The 15143-nt window shown below is 40.9% G+C and overlaps 1 protein-coding gene across 2 annotated transcripts in view; it reads left to right on the top strand.

Moving 5' to 3' along the window:
• Positions 1 to 15143, top strand: part of usp45 (ubiquitin specific peptidase 45) — a 35504-nt gene that overhangs the window by 12709 nt on the left and 7652 nt on the right. Inside the window, exons 6-11 of one of the 2 annotated variants that reach the window (XM_070836121.1) lie at positions 518 to 666; positions 1922 to 2014; positions 2529 to 2659; positions 11449 to 11536; positions 13961 to 14042; positions 14397 to 14488. In XM_070836121.1, the coding sequence (XP_070692222.1) occupies positions 518 to 666; positions 1922 to 2014; positions 2529 to 2659; positions 11449 to 11536; positions 13961 to 14042; positions 14397 to 14488 (635 nt within the window). Of the gene's footprint in view, positions 1 to 514; positions 667 to 1921; positions 2015 to 2528; positions 2660 to 11448; positions 11537 to 13960; positions 14043 to 14396; positions 14489 to 15143 lie in introns of both variants that reach the window. The other variant, XM_070836123.1, reaches the window with a different exon arrangement.

Below are 15143 nucleotides of genomic sequence, written 5' to 3'. Positions count from 1 at the left end.
AGGAGTAACAGCTGGCTGTGGAGAGCCATCTCTCTGACTCCATCCCCCACCCCTCCCTCACTAACCAGCGGAAACTTCTACAGCTGTCATCTGCTTTCCCAAATGACCCAGCTTTCCTTCCAGCTGCCATCCCAGCACCCTGCTCCCAGCCCCAGTTTTGCTTCAAGGCTAAGCCCAATATTTTCTGTATCCTGCCGCAATCCCAATTTAAGGGAGGCTGAATTTCTCCAGCTGCGAGGCTGACTTCCACCATCAATCTCAACCAAGTTGCCAACTCAGCCACCCTCTCTACTGCTTCTTTAAGCTTGGCTGCCAAGTCTCAGTACCAAAAATAACCTCAAAGTAAAAGTCAAATTAGGATTTAGAAATCTTTTGTCAGAGACCACCCACACCCAGTATCCCCAACATGTATCTGCTCTTCTAGGCGTGCACTTGAATCATTTAACATATACACATTGTTTTTGACGTTCTACTACTGTGCATTACTGAGCTGTTTTCTGTTTCTGTGCTCCAGCAGGATCACCCAAGATCAGCAAGCTGCAAGAGGAATCATCCGAGTATACTGACCCGCCCAAAGGCAAGAGTCCAGCCATCAACAGCACCTTGGTCCCTGTTAAAGGCATAAATAACCTTGGTAACACCTGCTTCTTCAATGCTGTTATGCAGGTTTGTATGAGTATTCTTCAAGCATAGATATTTTTTGTGTATGTGTGTGTGTACTGTTAAGGCAGAAACCAAGCTATTAGATAAAGGTGACAGAAAACAGGCTCAACATTTATGGTTTTTGGTTTTATGGTTTCTGTCATTCATTGTGAAATATGGTGCTGCAATAGTACATTGTTTAGTCAAATAAATTCCTTTGGAAATAACAGAAGTAGATTTGATTACAGGTATCCCGAAGTGCTGCCTCTTAAGATTCTGGCCCATTGTGAACCAGATTATGGTGTTAAATGACTGTGAATGTAAACAGGCAAGGTCTTTAAGTCGTTTTGAAGTATATTCAATGCAGCAGACGCAGTGCCGCTTGGACGCTTTCACCTGCCCATACACGAGTGGCGCTCAGTGCAGAACATGTTCACTATACAACATAGCCATACAGCCTCCCCAGTCTTTCTCCGCTCGTGTCATGGTGACTGCAAACTGACATGCCTCTTCAACAATGAAGCTGTTTTTTTTCCGCCATTTTGTTAATCACCCTCAGGGCCTTCCCTGTTGATTGAAATTTGAGTGAGCGCGCTTTACATGCTCTTCCCTCCCTCTCCCTGTCTGTTGGTATTGTCTCCTTGAAAATTGCAATCTTTCTGGCAAAAACACATAATTGTCAGAGGATGAGCTGTGTGTGTATTCACAATGCCAGCTCCATTGTGTGTTTTCCATAGCAACTGTCTTCTTTGCCAGGATGTGACAAAACAAATATCTCTTGAAAGGAAACGAAAAGATGTTTCTCTAACATGAAGGGACAATGACGGCTTCAGGCTATCTCCTCACCAAGGATCTCCTCCACATTTCAAACTCACAGATCATAGATATATTTGATAGCCTCTTTCAGAATAATGAACTCACCACAAGTTTCCTAAATCCCACTAAAATTGAGATAACATTTCACAAGGGGACATTGGCCACATTTAGTTTGCCACAAGTTAAGTGTAGACACAGTTTCATATCTTTGAAGGATTATAACTTTTCTTGTGGTTGTATTTTCTTGTCCACAGAATTGTTGTTGGGTCTTTCATTCGATTAATAGTAAAATCAGGGCGCATGATCATGTTGAGGATCCACTGATTTTGCAAATAGTATTCACCAGCTTTTTGTGGATCTTATGTCATACCTGACAATACTTTTACCCATTGCCATTCAATGCTGGGATACAATAAAATGGCTAAATGGACACAGTCTTAAAGTAATTCTCTTGTTCCCACAGAACCTGTCTCAGACTCATATGCTCATCGACCTCATCCAGGAAGTGAAGGAGAAAGGGTACAAACTGAAGATCTGCCCCTCTGAGACAAATCTGGTATAGTCCGCTGTCCATCTCTTGTAAAAGAAATAGAATGAACAAATACAAATTATTTTACATTGAAATTATCGTCTTAACGCTGTACATATCTGTATATGTCTGACTCATTGCTCCCTGTTCTACCTGTTGGATTCATCAGTTGTAATTAATTAATTGAAAATTGATTATACATAAATGTTGGTCCTGGTGTTTTTCAGCCGAACTGTAAATCTCTAATTGTATTAGGAAGTAATTTTATAACTTTTTTAATTAATATTTGAGAAAAGTTCAAAGAGAATTAATTTTCTTCTCATTGTACATTGGATCTTATTTAGTAAATTACATACTAATTAATCCCTTAACCCTTAAAGTAAATGAATAAAATCAACTCTGAGTCGAGCTTAACTGTCAAAATATACATAAAACTTGTATTGGCAGACAAACGTGTAGCTGCCTGGATCCTATTTGTCTGAATGTCTTTTGAAACTTGGAAATAAATGTGTTATTTTTCTTTGGTGTCTTTATATTCCAGAATCCACTAACGGTAACGCTCCACAGTCCTGAACCCCTGACTGCGGCCATGTTTCTTTTCCTCCAGAGCATGAAAGAACCAGGGAAAAGTCCGCTCAATCCCAAGGTCCTCTTCAACCAGCTCTGCCAGAAGTAAGGCGCTATTCCTCATATCACTTGCCATAAAATCACCCATGATGACACATTAGCTTGAGACTCTATGCCTATGCTTCTGACTGTATACAAATATTTTATCCCAGGGTCAGTGAATTTATCAGACTGTGCCCTAATTGTTAGTGTTGCAGTTCTCCATCATCACAGCAGCAGTTTACAACACAACAGCCACAGCTTTCAGCTGTGTTCATTCCCTCATTGTGGTGGGGACCACTTTAACCAGCCAGACCCAGGTAGCACCTGGTCCCAGCTGAATGCCTTTCACACACTCAAAGCTCAACATACACAACACACACCAAATGCACTGTACCTTTGTTAAATGTGTAGCAGCAGCTAGTTATTTGTAGCTCTTTCTGCTACTTGCCACACTGCTGTGCCACCTGTGTCATATTTGATCCAGAGCAAGGTCCATCAGCCCTACATTTGTGAACTGAACAGTTCTTTTGTTCTCTTTCATGAACAGTGTGAATGTTTGGTTGGCTGGGTTCTTGTTTGAGCATAGTACACTGCTGGTTGGGTCCACCCTGTACGTGTGTATGTGATTGGGGGGGTCTCATGCTGTTTAGCAGTGCAGGTGGGTGACTAGGGCATTTGATGCAGGATGACTGGATACATCTCTGGTGTGGCTTTGACAGTTATTCTGGTGCCTAGCTTTCATCAGAAAGGCCTCCGTGTGTTTGTGTGTGTGTATGTGGGCTGCCACCTCACCTGGTACCACCTCAGCCTGCAACATACATGCAGGCAATTGTGCATTCAGACAGCAAGCATTGCACACACCTTCATGCACTCATATGTGTCTAATTTCAAGTAGGGCTAATCTGTTCCACTGACATGCATTTGAATAGAGAGATATCACTTTAAGCCTCAGCACCCATTACCCATATGGTAGACTTATACCACAAGTGAACTTTTATTAAGGCCAGTATGTAATTGTTTTGTACATCCATGCAATAAATACAATACAATACAAATATGCATCCACTTGCATTGGTTTCAACCCCACAAAAGAGAAGGAAACAACAAAAATGTGTGTAAGATTTAAAGATTTCAAACTTAAAAGTACAGCCCTCTCAAAAAATCTGGAGCAGTTCCTATTAAAACATAGTTAACGTATATATTGACAAAGAAATCAGCAACAATTCTGATAAGAACAAATACAGTGACGGAGCCAAAAAGTTGCAAGTTTCTAAGCATAAATCTGGGTGATAAAATTCTCTGAGGATCTTTTGCCAGGACTGCAAAAGCAGTGGCTTTTCTTCTGTGTGACCTTGTAGAATTTCCTCCTGATTCCAAGTAGTGGTACCGAGTGCCAAGAATGAAAAGATACCAGCAGGTAACAAATTCACCAAACTTGCTGCATACCACAAAGTCTACATCAGGGATTTGGGGATTTCTTGGCTCTCTGGCAGAGTTTCTGGTTTAGAAGAACTTTTTCAAATTTGCTGTATGCAAATACCATCCCAGTTTCCCGAATGTAAAGATTTGCTGCTTTTCTCTGATTTATGTTATCATCTTTTTGTCTGGCAATACATCATTTTAGGCTCTGCATACTTCTGATTCTTCACAACTTTCTTACATGTTATACACTACATATTTAATCAGTTAATGGTGTCATATAGGTATTATATTTATAGATATTTGTGTACTTGCTAACACAAATGCTTACCCAGACGAAGAAACAAGAGAAAAGCGTCTTCTCCTGCGTGATTTCGCTTCATCTCCACCAGCCTGTGAAGCGCAGATACAGTACAGTAGCAGAGATGCTGAAGCTTGTTGTAGAGGTTAGAGAGTTAGGGAACATTAGCTTGCAGTTTACTACATATAGCCGGTGGCTGGACTGAATGTACGATGTGGAAGTTACACTGGAATTTGTCATTTTTTAATGTGCCAGATTTCACAAAACTGGAGTGACAATTGTGATGGAAGTTTCTGGAGCTTCAGAGCTCAGACTTCTCCCCTGTAGTTTGGGATCATTGAAAAGTCACTAAAGTTCATTAATATATGAATGATATGAAAACATGCTGATTTGTTTTTCTGCATGAATAATTGTTTTAAAAAAGACCATTTGTTTAAGGTATTACACATGACCTGATAATCCAATCTGAGCATCAACCCCACCGACACGCTTAAACAATGCATGACAGTGACAGGGGACCACCTTGTGGGTGATGGACAGACACAAACCAGCTGCAGTTGCTGATGAGGCTACACTTGTGCTGGTTCCAGCAGCTGCTTATCTTAGCGCAAAGACTGGAAACAGGGGGAAACAGCTAGCCTGGCTCTATATAAAGCTGCAATGACTTCCTGTAGGCTCCACTGGTTTCTTAGAAAGTTGATGGTAATGATACCTGGTCTGATTGACAGGCTCTTTTCATTTTGTCTGACTGCTCAGCTGTTCCTTAGAGGATATCTGGCCATGAATGGCGTCAAACTACCAGCAGTACAGTAGTGAAATTCTGTATCACATTGTGCGTGGATTCAGCTGCCTGTCCTGTTTCCTTAAACAAACTAGCTGCAGTTTGTCTATTCTGGTGCTTAAAAACCAAGATGGCGAGGGCCATGAAAACAATATGGCGACGCCTGTACAGCAGGACTCAAGGCCTCAAAGTGGCGGTCCACAAACCAAGCCCTGAGTCCAGATAAAAATTCATACTTGAAATGTAAATACGAAGATGGAATGATGCAGGCGGCACACAAACAGAGGCGGCGCTACGGAAACGAGTCAAGCTTGGCTTCCCCTATACCCGATCTTGCACGCCGAGTGAATCTGACAGCGGGGGGAACACCCTGCAGAAACTCGGCGGCTCAACTCGAGGCCTCTGTTGGTGAGGGACACCCGCTGCATCATCCCATCTAAGGGAGGGGGGTCGACTCCAACTCAGTGGGTTTGATCTTTTCAAGGTCTATATACAAACTTCCGTATGACAACTGGTGACATCATCTGTGACATCATCTGTGAGGTCACTATTCCAACCAACTGTGAGGTCACTATTCCAACTGTCATTAGAATCAGAATTGGAATCAGAATCAGAATTCCATTAATAATCCTCAGGGGGGGATTGCTTTTTGTTACACACAGCTCCAAAAGAATAAGAATAAACTTCAAACACACACAAAAAAAATCACCTGTGAAGTAACAGAAGAGGCTAAAGCCTTAACACAACAACAGACTAGGGCTGTACTGGAAATGGCCTACTAGACTGGCAGTTTGTATTGAATAGGACAAAATGTAGTTTGTCTTATACAGTTTGCAAACAAAAGCAAACTCTGGGACCAGTCTACTAAGCCATGTAAGGTTTGACTTACTTCTCCTGAGCAGTCCACTTAAAGCTGTTACTGAGGGAATTTCAGGCCAGAAATCTGTGGTTCAGCTGCAGGACATTCACTTCTGTCAGATTTACAAGGACAATTTAAGTGCTTGTTCCCACTTTGGTCGACCTGCTTTCTTGGCCGCTAGCCTGTTAGCTTACCAGTGGAATTTCCCATAAAAAGATGCTGTAAAATCATGGCTAAATCTTACTAGTGATTTAACAGTTCTGAGGACGCTATGGTTTATCAAATGGTCATAATTTCAGGTGCTTTTTCATTGTCCAGGGTTTGGATTGACGTGGGAGAGCTGGGGATTCATAGCGCTTTCAAGGCCTTATTCACTTAAATGCTCTTCCCTCTAGCATTCACAGTGTACATGATTGCAGTAGCCTTCTGAATTAGCCAGAGTGCTAACTTCCTTCTCTAGTAGACTCCTCCACACAGCAACTCATCTACATTCAGTTAGGTCCAAAGCTTTAAGCTGAAAGGACAGGGTCAAGAACTTCTCCTGTTTACTGGGACATTTTTCTCCATTTTAATGACCTTTTTGATGGCTGTGCTCTCTGAATACAGCCTGTCATCCTCACCTGTCACTGCAAGCTCTTGTCAGTCAAAGAGGTTTGGGTCTGCCCTTGGCCTGTGTGGACTGAGAGCGCTTTTCCATTTCTTTTCTCATGTGTTTGTGTTGGCAGGCAGGTTAATAAGGCTATCTGGCTAAGATCAGGGCCAGTTTGAGTGTTTACATGCAATAATGGAGCCCTATTGAGCCCAGTTGTGTGTGTGTGTGTGTGTGTGTGTGTGTGTGTTTCCACACATGTGTGCACATATACATTTGACCTCAACCAGCTGAGCGCTCCACAGCCGGCCTCTTCCTCCTCCTCCTGTCTGGTCTAGGCTTGGACCAGAGCCAAGCTGTGTGGGTTGGATGGTCAGCACCACTCTCTATCTGGTGCCTGCTAGTACTCAAACCTTGTCTGACTACAAAGCTAGTCAGTGGTGGCACGGCAGAGGAAAATAACATAAAATTAAAGACTCCTGGAGTTTAAGGTCACTCAGGGACAGTGTTTTTTTCATACCGTCTGTCTTCTGATATTGTCAATCTAAAGCATTATAAAGTACTATTTACTGAGAATGTTACTAGTTATTATTTTTATTGGACTTTGGGATGTACTCTTTATACATGTCTAATGCATAAGCCTCACAGAGGCATTTGTCTGCACCTGCTTCTTTCAAGGACTGATTAAATTTTCAGGACAGCCACTGGAAACTTTCTTGTAACGTAGAAATGAAAAGGATGCTGGCTCTCTTCTCTATCCATGTGCTGTGTATAAATGTCTACATACCCACATCTTTCAAATGCTGTTCATAAGCCTTTATGAGAGATGCCTTACATCGCTGATAGAAATAGCAGTGGACAACAATGGATTCCATCTAGTGTTGCGGCATCCAGGACTTACACACACACACACACACATATCTACATTTATACACAGAGGCAGAACTCGCATACAGATCTGCTCAGACCTCTTTCAGGTTGAAGAAAAGAAACAGATAGCTGGTTAAAGAAATAAGGCTTGTGTACATATGCTATGCCGAGAACCGCAGGGATTCTAACTTTACCATCTGCTAATTAAAGTCCATCCCAATCTTGGTCTATCTATGAATGTTAGGAAATCTGCATAAAGGATGTTGATGCCTCCTTTATTCTCAAAATAGGAAAAATAAAACCTGTGCAAGTGAACACAGGTTGAAAACAAATTGTTTTCAAAGAAGCTGACCATGAAGCATTGCTTAAGGCTGGTATTGAGTGGTCTGCTATTCGTAACACTGCTAGTGTTGTCTAGTAAATAATGTGCATAAAAAAAAAAATTCATATTGATTTTGTGTCTCAGTCTTTCAAAAGCCCATCTTATGATGTTGTAATTAGAGGAGAACACAGGAAAATGTGTACAAAAATATCCACAGTAAAACATAAAAGCCTAATGAAAAGATTTTGACGTGGATGTATGAAAGACATAGATCCCCTACTAATAAGATGAAAACATTATTATTTTTGTTGCACAGTATGGCGATATGTCAGTGATCTGCTGTCTGTATGCAGACCATACATTTTGATAATCAAAATCAGTGTGTATTTATATATGACTGGCTTACAGACATTTGAATATACCCATTTCTCATGATATAACATGCATATGCATTTTTTAAAATCCCTTTTGTATTTGTAATCTACCAATATATTAATCTATATTTTCTTGATGAACACAGTGTCATTGTCATCTACTGGCTTTGAATTTCTGCTAGAGCCTCCAGTTGTAATTTAACCTGCATTTTCACTCTGCATTCACAAAAACCTTGGTAGTCTGGGTGAGAGGTAGGAGTTTTTTATTGTTTTATTGTTGGTAAAGATAAATGGCACATTCAACCAAATCAGTGCAAGACATGTAGGTGGCACCAAAACAAAAGTCAGGTGTGTATATTGCTTTTATTTTGTTCAGCCCACAATATTTGTGCAATTTTTTTATGATCATATTGTATTTTATTGACTCATTTCTATTCTTCATGGCTGTGTGTGAGTAAATGCTGGATGAGTGCATTGTGTTGCGCAAACATGTGTGTGTTTGGGGGGGGGGGGGGGGCTTGTGTGGCCTTGTGTCTGGTACTAACTCATCCGGCTATTAATTGTGTTAGCACCGCAGCTGTTTGCATTGGCCAGATTGAGAGCAGCGCTACAGGGCCCTTCTGCTTCTCTCCACTGGGATGAGCTTCCAGACCTCCTCATTCCCACTGATCCCAACCAAGCTTTTCATTTTTTTTCTCCATACTGCTCTGCGTCTGTCTCTCACTCTTTTTCTGTCTCACGCATTTCCTTCTCAGTTTTGCTTCATGTTTCTCTCCCTGTGTCTCTCTCTTGGGAGCTTGACATATACTAGTCAGTGGAACAAGAGTGGGACATTCCTTCACATGCTGTTGTTTTTAGGGCTGGAGAGTAAATGACATATGTGCTCTTTACCATCCTCACCCCTCCACCCACCCTTCCCTGTGCGTTTGCACAAAAAGGGTATAAGAGGCAGAGATTGTGTCTGTGAATAAGGGGGGGGGGTGACTTTAGGCTCCTCCAGACCTCCTGGCTATGACCTGTGTTGAGGGCAGGTGGTTGGCCATCTCTCCCCCAACCAAGGACATCCATTCTCGGGCCACATGTTAGCCTGTCTCAGAGGGATGATTCATTTTGTGAATTTTTCCATAAGCAGGATTGTGAATGGAATTAAGGATTGAATAAAAAACACTGCGGCCAGATTGTGTCCACACTAGAATAATAAAACACACAAATAGCTGTGAATAGTATTATTATTATTACTGTTTATACGTATCAATAAATCATTATCAGATTGCTACCAGCCATCTGATTTGTCAAAGAATTGTTGGCAGTAATTCTCTTTTAAAATACCAGGAGAATACAACACTGGTCTCTGTTAATACTACACCTTAAGGATCTGAAGATCTCTTGTGTAAACCATTAAGTACCAGTAAAAGGCCTCTACAGTACTATTAAAGGAGTTCCTCTGCCACCTCACCTCCCCACCCTCCAAACATCCTCAACATTTGACTGATGGCTTCTCAAACCAGTGACGTGGCCTCTCGGTGTGTGTTGCCCCTGTCAGACCAACCTGTCCTGTAGTTATGTGGCTGGCTCGGCCCAACAGGTTGCAGTGGATCCAGCCTTGGCTGCCCATCTGCCCCTGGCATCTGTCCTCACATCTGCTTCACCGTGAACGGCCAGGGGACGAACCCAAGGAGAGGCTCCCCTCTATCCGCTGTAGCATTAACGTCCAGGATGGACTTACCAACAAAATGCTCAGCAAAATGTCAAGCTGATAAATTCACTGCCAGCACTGTAGGGCTGTGGTTTGACTACCCAATTTCTTTATTATCGTTGCACTGTACAGAGCACTTTGACCTTGTAACAGACCTCTGTATTCTCCAGGGCTAATCCAATAGAACAAGATCGTGGCTATTCATCCAAATTGGCTCCCTGCCAACATGAATAGTGACGTAAAAACTATGGAATGATTTGAAATTACAGAACTGTATTAGGACAGGATTTAATGTATAAATTGAATGATTAAAAAAATGTGAAGTCATAATATGCTTAATTATCTTCTCTTATATTTCATGCCGTCATGCATATTTATGAAAATAACAGACTGGCCAGCACATATGAATGATTGTAGTTAGACTGTTACGAGATCTGTAGTGTAATTTTTTTTCAGTGTTCTAAGCTGATTACATTTCATCACAAGCCACATGAATGATTTTTTTTTGTTTTGTTTGTTTCTCCTGCTAACGCTCCATCAGAAATCCCAGAATACAAGGCTAAAAGATTGAATGTCTGGAAAGCAAGTTTCAACTCTGAAGACACAGATTTGTAGCATTAAAAACATTATACTGAAAATGCGAACATTGTAAGACATTATTTCAGATATCCATATCTTATTTTGAAATGTTTGGTTTTGCAACTTAAAAATGGGATTCAAAGTTTAAGCTTTCAAAACTTTGGCTTTTCAAATCACAGTTTTAATGTTTTCATATGTGCCAGTAATATAACCTCATACAATGGCAGCAAGGATTTTACAGATACAATAGTGAAAAGGCCTTGAAAAGGGGTAATAATAGTTTTCACCTTTTTGTTTTTTTTTTCTCTCAGTAGATTTTCAGTAAAGTGTTTTTCTTCTTCTTGACTTGGTAATGTGTGGGTTTGATTCTGTGTACACAGGGTTGACTGAAAGTCTTCAAAGTTTGGAAAATGCTTAAGTTTAACCGTAATGTTTTCAAGGTTAAGAATATGCTTGAATTCGATGGTACTCCTTGAAAAATGCTTGATATACAACATAATCCGGTGTTTCAACTCACTCATGTAATCCAAAAATAATAATATTTGAAATGAACCAATGCCATCAACCTATTTGTTTGTTGTCTCCTGGCATCTCTTACCAGATAATGTTCATGGTCAAAGCATATAATCAAAGTTGGTATGAACCGGTGGTAAAATAAACAAAGTGACACATTGATTGCTGTGGGTGTAAAGGAATTCTGTAAACTTTATTTTTTGCAATTGCTTTTCGAGGAACAGTTTAAATGTGAAGATAAAGGCTTCGAGAGTCCCTTGAAAGTGCTTGAGAAGTGCTTTAATTTTACTCTAAAAAAGCTGCACGAATCCTCTGTACAAGCAATTGAGCTTTTTTTCTTTGAGTTTGATTCACTCCTACCTTAGTGTTGTGGGTCTATATTGTACAAATTTTGTTAAATGAATGTAAGGCTAACATTTCTTAGATTCTGTGTCAATTGATCACAGTCCTTTTTCAACCAAATCCTGTCTCTCACCTTCTTTTCATACGATTCTGCCTCTCTGTTGTTCTTGACTTTCATCTGTATTTTTTTCATTTTTCATTTTTCAGGGCTCCGCGCTTCAAGGGCTACCAGCAACAAGACAGTCAGGAGCTTCTGCACTACCTACTGGACTCCATACGAGTAGAAGAAACTAAAGTGAGCTGACACTACATATATATATTTATATATATGTCTATGTCTACATACTTTTTCCAAGATCAGATATATTTGTTGGAGAGCGTCTACCATGATCTTTTGTCAGATTTGCTCAAGTTAAACTTTTAATGACTGAAAGATCCTTCAAGTCTGCATAAAGTACTCCTTGTGCCTCTGAGGCTTGTTTAAAATGGATTTTGAATATTTGGTAGAAGAAAATGTCCAAAGTTGAGGACATGTGCTTAGTTAGGTTATAACAACATACATATATTACTGTAAAATACAATACACTACTTTAGCATGCTAGTGTGCTAAACTAGCGTGGTGAACACGATTAACATTTTGCCTGCTAAATATTATCATGTTTGCATTATCACTGTGAACATTTTAGCATGCTTACATTAGCATTTAGCTCAAAGCACTGCTGTGCCAAAGTAGCTTGCATGGCTGAAGACTCTAATTTTTATATTTTTAAATGTTTACTTTGATTGCAGTACGGTCCATTTCAACAAAAATGAATTAAGCAGTTACGTTGGTAGGTCGCTTATAGATTCAATGCTAATATCTGGAGAAAGAAAATCAGTAAGTTGGTAGCTTCTCCAACACACCTAATTCAAATGATCAGCTTGTCACCAAGCTGGGAAACATCTAAAAGATGCAGGGCAGTGTCCCTCCAGGACCAGATATGAGAGACCCTGTTGTTTATGTGTGGCTGTGTGTACTCATAACCCATCTTCTTGCTTGGCTAGCCATTTTTTGTGTTTTAACCTTGTGGTGCCATGTTTTTGGCAAGTCTGGAGAACCCCCAACCCCTACTCCTTTGCAGGGCAATTAGGAGACCCCACAGCCGCCCTTTGCAGGGCTGAGCTGCCCCCCGTTGCCCTACCAGTGGCTACATGAACCAAGGAGGAGAAGTCGACGGGTGTGTTTAGTGGTCAGCCGCAGGCTGGGCTCTCCTGCTTTCATTCAAACTTGTGAACACTGACAGTTGTGCCACTTAGGGGACTTGCAAGTGGCACGGCCGGCATCATTGTGTGATCTTGGGAAACCCACAGCTGCTGAATGCGCTCCAGGGCCGTCCCATTGTGCTTTAGGGTCACCCATGGCCCCCTCCTACACACACAGACACACTCATCAGCCCATCTTCCAATCCAATCAAGGATGTAAAGAGGGAGGGGGTACAGCCCCCTCTATTCATTCACTCAAAAAATTCATTTATACAGCCAAGCCCTCTGAGATACAGTGGCTTTGCAGTCTAGAGTACTGAATATCTTTTAAATGAATGCAAACATTAAATCAGTTACTAACTAGTCTGATAAAGATGAAATGCTTTTATTGTCGGTTTAGTTCCTTCAAACTCAGTGCAAACATGAGACAAACATTTTCCTCCCATTCATCTTTACCTAATGAGCCCGATTAAACCCATTTATTCTGAACTCATAAGTATTTATGAGTAACTTATAAATACTGGACAAATAATATACACACTCTGTCCTCTGTGTGTGTGTGTGTGTGTGCACGTGTGTGTATGAGAGGGAAACTGGTATTTTTGCAGTGGGTGTCACTGCCTCTCAACCTTTTAGAGGCCCTAAGTGTTTGTGTTGATTGGCCATTAGTATCAGAGATCTAAATATGCTAATTTGGCCCCAGTCAATTATCACCAATTAGCTGAGACAGTAGGTATTACCCTCTCAGGGCATGGACTGTCCTTCTTCACCCTGTCTTCATTTTAGTTTCCACCCCTACACCCTTGTACCAGCAACCCTATCCACCCCACACTAACCCCCCCCCCCACTCACAGCCCATCCTGTGTGGGACAGCGTGCACTATTACATTGCGCAGAGAGAGAGGGAGGGTGGGGGTTGCTGGTAATTAATTAGTAGGAGAGCTCCAGCCTGGTTTGACTGTGCTGACTGAGTGGGGTGCAGCCTGGACATGCTGGGATTAACAGGACTTTTTGACCTAAATAGCCAGTCCAGTGTGTGGGTCCCAGGACAATGGGGGCTGACTGGTCTCGACTGCAGACACGGACCATGGCCAATTATCTATTGATTGGTGCTTTACTGTGGCTGTGCCTCTTCACAGCTCTCTCACCAACACACTCACTGACCATGTCACCTTCAATAAGAGGGCTCCGTGAAGAACTTATACACACACACAAACACGCACAGTTAATTAAGAGATTTACATGGTAACGTTTTTAGACAAGCACAATAATTATTTTACACTAATGATGCTTATAATAGATATACCTGTCAAACTGAGCTGTAGGCTAGATTTTGATATTTCACTAATGGATGAGATGGAGAGAATTCAAGAAAAAAATCCCAGAGTGAATTTTATTTTAATTTACGGGTTTATTTTGCATCTAGGAATATCACTTTAAATCTGCATTGCCGTATATTTTGTGTTTGCCGTTTTCAGAGGGTGAAAGCGGGAATTCTGAGGGCTTTCAACAATCCCACAGAGAAGACAGCGGATGAGGACACCAAACGTCAAGTCAAAGGTTCGCTGCAGTAGATAGATGGCCTGGATCAATAGTCCCATCTTGTGGCTCTTAATGGAAATGCAGCTCAGTTACTAATCAGGCAAAGAGAAGTTTGGTGGAAGACGGAGACCATATAGTCGTAGTTCATTAAATATACCTTTACTGTTAACTGCTAATTTTTTTTAATTCATATTATCAGCAAAATCAGCGGTATATGTTCTAATTAATACAATTAATTAATACAATTAGTTTTTATCTTTTAGTGGAGATATAACAGCGACCAGAATGATTTAGTGGTGTAAACTGCCAGATTATTCATTACATGACTGACCTGTGTAATCAATTAAAAATTATGTCTCTCTTTCCCACCAGCATACGGGAAGGAAGGTGTGAAGATGAACTTTGTTGACCGCATCTTTGTAGGCGAGCTGACCAACACAATTATGTGTGAAGAGTGTGAGCATGTAAGTGTATGTGGGTGAATTATAGCAATGCCAGTCAGGCATAGCTTAATGTGTTGCCTTCAGTGTAACACATATGAAGCACAACAGCATCGACAAATTCACACTTTCCTCACCCAAACCTTGTATTTAGTCAGCAGTTGCATCTGAATAAATTTGCAACCCTGTTAGACTTTGTTGTAAAATCTTTCCCACCTTTTGTAATATTTAATTTATGCTACTGCTTTAAACAGTTGCTGCAGGAAGCACAATAGATTGCCAGGCAATTTCTTACAACACTTACATTCTCCTTCAGTCCTTAATTAGCAGATATTTGTCTCTGGCCTGAAGCAAAGCTAACCAACATTAAGCTGCCTTTGCTTTTCTAGCTGTTACATTCAGAGATGATTTTTCTCTTTGATACCTACAACCAAAGCAGGATGATGTACTGAAAAAATAATTCATCAGAAACGGATATCGACAAGACAAAAAAAAACAAAAACAAAAAAGCCCTTCAAGGACCAGCTCAAACACAAAGAGCAGGCATTTACAATAAAGAGTAGGAGCTCAGAGATGTTAACAAAGACGGTGGCACTATGAAAAATAAAGGATAACATCTCTGAGCTTTGGCGGTAGAAAGCACCAGGTGTGAAGCTGAAGAGGAAAGTATGGAGGAAAA

This window comes from Pempheris klunzingeri, chromosome 8 (genome assembly GCF_042242105.1).
Source record: "Pempheris klunzingeri isolate RE-2024b chromosome 8, fPemKlu1.hap1, whole genome shotgun sequence".
NCBI classification, from domain to species: domain Eukaryota; kingdom Metazoa; phylum Chordata; class Actinopteri; order Acropomatiformes; family Pempheridae; genus Pempheris; species Pempheris klunzingeri.
The sequence above is the reverse complement of the archived record's forward strand: the minus strand, read 5'-3'. Positions and strand labels throughout refer to the sequence as shown.